The 6,106-nt window shown below is 42.6% G+C and overlaps 2 protein-coding genes across 2 annotated transcripts; both read left to right on the forward strand.

The window, feature by feature from the left end:
* The first annotated feature begins 1,112 nt into the window (after positions 1–1,112).
* crygmxl2 (crystallin, gamma MX, like 2) lies at positions 1,113–2,627 on the forward strand. The gene is made up of 3 exons (XM_010768890.1): positions 1,113–1,121; positions 1,665–1,907; positions 2,352–2,627. The coding sequence occupies exons 1-3, from the start codon at positions 1,113–1,115 to the stop codon at positions 2,625–2,627; spliced, it is 528 nt and encodes a 175-aa protein (XP_010767192.1).
* Positions 2,628–3,188: 561 nt separating this feature from the next.
* crygmx (crystallin, gamma MX) lies at positions 3,189–4,700 on the forward strand. The gene is made up of 3 exons (XM_010768901.1): positions 3,189–3,197; positions 3,851–4,093; positions 4,425–4,700. The coding sequence occupies exons 1-3, from the start codon at positions 3,189–3,191 to the stop codon at positions 4,698–4,700; spliced, it is 528 nt and encodes a 175-aa protein (XP_010767203.1).
* Positions 4,701–6,106: the final 1,406 nt, after the last annotated feature.

Here is a 6,106-nt window from a genome sequence, read left to right on the forward strand (position 1 = left end):
GCTGTTCCTTAACACTGAAACAGTGTCATATGGCTGTGGATACGCTACCACAGTTGCAGTGTTTTTGCCCAGGAACATAATGGCTATTGTACTTTCTGCAAACATTTTGCCTTTTTACACAGTTGAATCTGCAAAAAGCACACAAAGTGTAGAGGGGGCAGGAGCCCTTTATCCCGATGAAAGGCTAAAGGATGAGACTGACCTTTCTGGCATCAGCTGGGCTTTGGGAACACAATACATGGCCGCAACTCTTTCTGGCCTTTTCCCCTTCAGCTCTGGGCTATGCTTACAAGCCAAAGACTCAAGTCCAAACATCTATCATTTTATGCAAAGACTCAAACCCACAGATGCCCCAAACCCCCCCCTTTTATATTAGACAAACACACAAACAAACACACACACACACACACACACACACACACACACACACACCGAGTAGTTCCCTCTGTACATCTGTAAACAGACCAGTCTCGTCTGGCATCATAGTACAACTGCAGGCTATGGAAGCAAAAAGAGACAACATATCACTGTAGATTACATCAACGCAACAGCTTGACTCAGTCCACAGTATCAACACCCCTTCCCTTTAACAGGAATTGAATAACAATTACATTGCGACCTGTATCCACTTAGGGAACGCACAAAACCAAACTATGTTACAATTCTCCACGCCAGCAAGATATGAAATGAAAATCCTGACATGGTTAAGTACTAGTTTAGAGAGTGCCCCCCAAAAATGACCTAACCTAGTATACACCTTTAAAAGCTTTGTTGTTGGGGGGCCACATACCTAAAGGGCCTTTGTGTGATGTTTCAAAAGGCTGCATCACAAGGTCCTGGTGGAACAAGGGTCATACAAACACAGAATAGCACTTGTGTGGTATTCAGATTTTTTTGGATGGGGGGGGGGGGTTGTCAATTCTATAGGTAAACTCTAGCGGACAGGAGATAAGGTACGTGTGGGCGGACAGACAAAGGGAACACTCGTTGGCATCTGAAAAGGTAAAGAGTAGTAGTTCCTGACGTGTCAGAGGCCTCATAGTCAGTGGGAGAGTATAAAAGGCCCTGTAAGTGTGTCTAGGTTTATGTTACAAATCCACAACTGCACAGCCATGGGAAAGGTATGAGCTCACTTGCAATACAGCAACCGTTTTGACAGAGAGGAAAATGGAAGGTTTTGGGTGTCAAATATTTTAACAGTGAAAGAAAATGCAGCAGAGGGTGAGGAGAGGTAGTCAAAAACGACTAATTCCCGTAAAGAAATTGGGTTAAAAAATGTGATCAGACTGCTAAGTTTGGTTATTTTTTAGGGGAAAAACACACTTATAACGGTTTAAAAGAGAAGCTTCTGTGGACATGAGCAATTATATGCTATCTATATAGGATAGATTTGCTGTAATTGTACAACAACACAGTTGACAGTGTTGAGATTGAAGGAGCATACAAAGAGTTCTTCAAATTAAATTCAGCTAACACATTTTTAATTGCCTTGATTTTCATCTGTCAAAACTCTGAAAATAGACAGGAGAGGCTCTCATGACAAAGTAATTTAGTTTGTTTAAAGGAGAGCAGTGTCCCCTACCGTCTATTCATGAGTATTGCAACTGGTGCATTTATATACCTAACATTAACTTGTGAGTGACATATGTTTCTCTCTTTTCTAGATTATCTTCTACGAGGGCCGCAACTTCCAGGGCCGCCACTGGGAGTGCAGCAGTGACTGCATGGACACCTTCAAGCACTTCAACTGCTGCAACTCCATCCGTGTGAGCGGTGGTCACTGGGTGGCCCATGAGAAGCCTCACTACATGGGCTACCAGTACATCATTGGCCCCGGCGAGTACCCCGACTACCACAACTGGATGGGCTTCAACAACTGTGTCCGCTCCTGCCAGATGTATGCCCCTGTAAGTCAATCAAACAGACACACACACCCAACCCCCACCCCTTACCTTGCACATCAAATGCCGCTTTAGAAATGGATGTCAATCATTTGCCTTTTGATGTCATTAACAGATACTCAGGCAGGTCATACGTAGCATGAAAGTCTCTTTTGCAAGGCCCACAAGGAGACCCAGTCAGCCTTTAAAAGGAATACGATACACCCCCCATAAGACTTGGAGCCTTCATTTTAATTCTGTTAGTCACATTGAGTGTTTTGGCAGTTTGGGAAAGGAAAAAAAAATATCCCGTCATGCTCCGATAGAGTTTTTATAATCTGCTTACTTAAAGAAATAATAAAAGTCATCATTTGAAATATATCAGCTCAGGGCTGAAAGCTCTACCAAAAGGCTCTCTAGGGCTGACGCCTACCAAACTAACGTAATAAATCTGATTTCTCCCACACACAGTATAGAGGATCCTACAAGATGAGGATCTACAACAGGCCCGACATGATGGGACACACTATGGAGTTCATGGATGACTGCCCCAACCTGTACGAGCGCTTCCGTTACCGTGACATTTTCTCCTGCAACATCATGGAGGGATTCTGGATCTTCTATGAGCACCCCAACTACAGAGGACGTCAGTATTTCCTGCGCCCTGGAGACTACAGGGCCTGCGGAGACTGGGGATGCCAAAACCCCATGGTCGGCTCCTTCAGGAGGATGAGGACTGTCATGTAAACTTTACCCATGTGCAACTCAATATAAAAAAGTAATATAAAAAAACCGACGTGCTTTGTGAGTTTTTTTTTTTAAACACATGCATGCTACCATGAGCCTGAAAACAACACTCTTTGGCCAAGCGGTCTTTTTGGTTTCTAAATATCCCTCTGGATCAATGAAGTATCTTTATATCTATCTGATATCAAAGAAAGTCTGTTGCTGCTTAATTATCAATATCTCTGGTATATACCTATCAAAACAAAACAAACCTTTTCTTTTTGCTGTCCGCACATACCTCACAGTCTGCATGTAGGTTTTTGGCATTCATACCAATAAAGGCAGATGTTGCAACTCTTATTGTAGCGCTGTGAGAAAGTGCAGCTGTACAGTGTTTTCCATAGAAAGAGAGAGCTTTGACAGAGACAAAGCGGCTGCTGCAGCGCACCAGTCCTATAGTGTTCTGCACTCCACACAGCCCACTGTGCTGACACGGCAAAGCTTTGTCTCCAATTCCAAAGCCCTGATCCAAGCAGGGTCTATAAAGGCCTGGAACAGCCCACTGAAATATACACAGTTACAATGGGCAAGGTAAGCGTGCGTTTCGAAATCTATATCAAAAGCAACTTTAGAGTTTGATAGTATCTTGATCATTTGTAAATAAGGGGTTTAAAAGGTGGGAAACAATGCTGCAAAGTCAATGCTACCAGTTGTCAGTTGTTCTAAATGATTGTTTACCACACTATGCCTTACTAACGGTCAGACGTAATTAGACTTAGCTAGTTATACTTAATTATACTCTGCTTTGCCTTCTGTTGATGGTAGTAAAACATAGCAATTTTGTAACTGCGCTTTGAATCTCAATCGCTGTAGCAAAAAAAGATGTCAAGGCTTTTCTCTTCATGAAAGTGTACCACATGGTACTCTGTATTTTATTAAACTTTGTCTCTGGTGCAACATTTGGGACATGTTTTCATATTCCCTTAAGAGTCAACTCCAAAATTCTTTACTTTCTGTAATTCTGTACAAGAACTTTGTTGGATAAAGCTAACTTTCAAACCCCTGGCAGAGAATACCAAATGACAGAGATATAAAACTAAATTACACTAAAAGTCAAGTTATTATTGATTAAGAGTCTGAAGAGCTGGAGGACAGATAACTTGTCATCTATCAGATAATAATAGCAATAGTTTGTCTTTGTTATAGCCCTATGGTGATAATGTCTACCTATATACCGCTTGCAGGTTATCTTCTACGAGGAAAAGAACTTCCAGGGTCGTCACTATGAGTGCAGTAGTGACTGTTCCGAGATGCAAACCCACTTCACCCGCTGTAACTCGATAAAAGTGGACAGCGGTTGTTGGGTGGCCTACGAGAAGCCCAACTATGGCGGCTACCAGTACATGCTGAACAAGGGCGAGTACCCCGACTACCAACGCTGGGCCGGCTTCAATGACTGCATCCGCTCCTGCCGCATGGTGCCGACTGTGAGTGATGCCTAACACTGTTTACAGCAATGTTCTCACTTAAGGTTTAGACAGTTTATGACATTTCGTTTCTATTTTTTCACTACTCTGTGCCCAGACCTGTGGCCATTTAAAAAGCCTCTCTTTTTAGCTTGACCTATGCAGCAAAAAGATTTGTGTAAAAAGATTTGTGTCGAGAGAAAAATAACATTTAGACTGGGTCATTGGATCAGAACAACTTTAGTACAAGAACTTTATAAATGTATTTGAAATTGCCAAGTTAATCTACTGTGGTGAGTTAAAGTTTAAGAAATGATTACAGTAAATGACAGTATGATTATCTCTGTCTTAGTATAACGGCAACTACAAGATGAAGATCTTCGAGCGTTCCGACTTTGGAGGCCAGAATATGGAGCTGAGCGATGACTGTCCCGATCTGAACGAGCGTTTCCACACCCGTGACATCTCCTCCGTCAACGTCATGGAGGGCTACTGGATTCTGCATGAACACCCCCACTACAGGGGACGCCAGTTCTTCCTGCGCCCTGGAGAGTACAGGAGGCACAGCGAGTGGGGAAGCAACAGCCCAACCATCGGCTCTCTGAGACGTATCACTGAGCTCAACTGATTCCCAGCTTTTTTCACCCTTACTGAACCCCACTGTTAGCATCCCACCCTCTTGTTCCCCTAATGCCAGCACTGTTTCAGTGTGGTCTCAACACTGTGCTGTCCAAACCTGAAGTCATACATTTTTATGATGGAGGGATTTGGTGCGTCTGATGTTGGGTTCTGGTTTTTCTCGGGCTGCGCTGCATTGTCGGGTGAAGTTCCTTCCCTATTCAGTGCTCAAGCAACGCTCAATAAATAGTAATGATCTTTTTTGCTTTGGTCATCCCAGAGCAAAATGGTTTGCCTCACCAGTCCCCAACCTCCTGTCCTACTGGAATCACAATAAAAGAAAACTTGATGAAAGTCAACTAAAGGGAGCCTTTGTTAATTTTCTATTGACTACTACAGCTGTCACTATAAAAAGATCAGGGGGATATGGCTTTTCATAAATCTGAGGAATATTTTTCTCTTTAGTGTGGTGATTGAACTTAGTTTCATCGGACCACAGAGTGACAAAGAAGAGTAACCACCGAGGTCCTAGACCAAGACCGAGAGTTTCTACAGTTTGCCGTGATATCGACATTCCACACACAAAGAGAAATTATCAAGGAAACAGAAGCTTATTCTTTGAAGCTCAATATTAAAGACAAAAAAAGGGTATCTGAGGATGAGCATGTAGGAGTCTTTATGAGATCACATGGTGCAGAGTAAGCGCGTTGGGTCCATGAAAGATGCCCATATTAGATCCACATCACAGGGCCAGTGCCAACTCAAAGAGTTGGAGTCAAAGTGGTCTGGTATTAGCCCCGAGCATCAAGCTCTCTCAGAACAAAAAACAAAACCCAGTCCACATCCCTGCTCATGCATTTTTCATCAGCCCAAGATACTGAACCCTTTCAGAAATAAATATCAATTATTGAAATTGTTAATTAGACACTGCGTAATTGGCAAAGATACACATGAATAAATAACTTTGACCATTAATTATTGATTTAAAAAAAATTGAAGCCCAGTGGGGAGTGCATTTGAGAGTCTCTTAAGATCAAGCACAACAAGAAATATGAGTTTTGGCCTTGAGTAATGTCCAATTAAAGGATTGTCGGCTTTGCTGTACAAGTCCAATGATTTGCCCTCTTCATCCTTTTTATATCTGTGGACAACAATACCCAGCAGACAACATAACATCAACAGAGTGCAACATGGGATCTGATCAGCTGGGGTCTGGGGGCAATGTCAGATAAGAGATGAGAGGAAACGTACAGGCTGCCAGTTCTCAGCCACAAATGGAAGCTAATCTAAGGTCATGAAGGGGCAGGGTCTTCAAATATTAATCAAATTGAGAAAGTAAGCACTGTGCCTTGCATAGAAACTACAGAAAACAAGTCTATGGTCATTTATGTTGAAAGTGTATGGTTATAACCCTGC

Source organism: Notothenia coriiceps, unplaced genomic scaffold (assembly GCF_000735185.1).
Source record: "Notothenia coriiceps isolate Sejong01 unplaced genomic scaffold, NC01 NC01_scaffold00006104, whole genome shotgun sequence".
Classification (NCBI taxonomy): domain Eukaryota; kingdom Metazoa; phylum Chordata; class Actinopteri; order Perciformes; family Nototheniidae; genus Notothenia; species Notothenia coriiceps.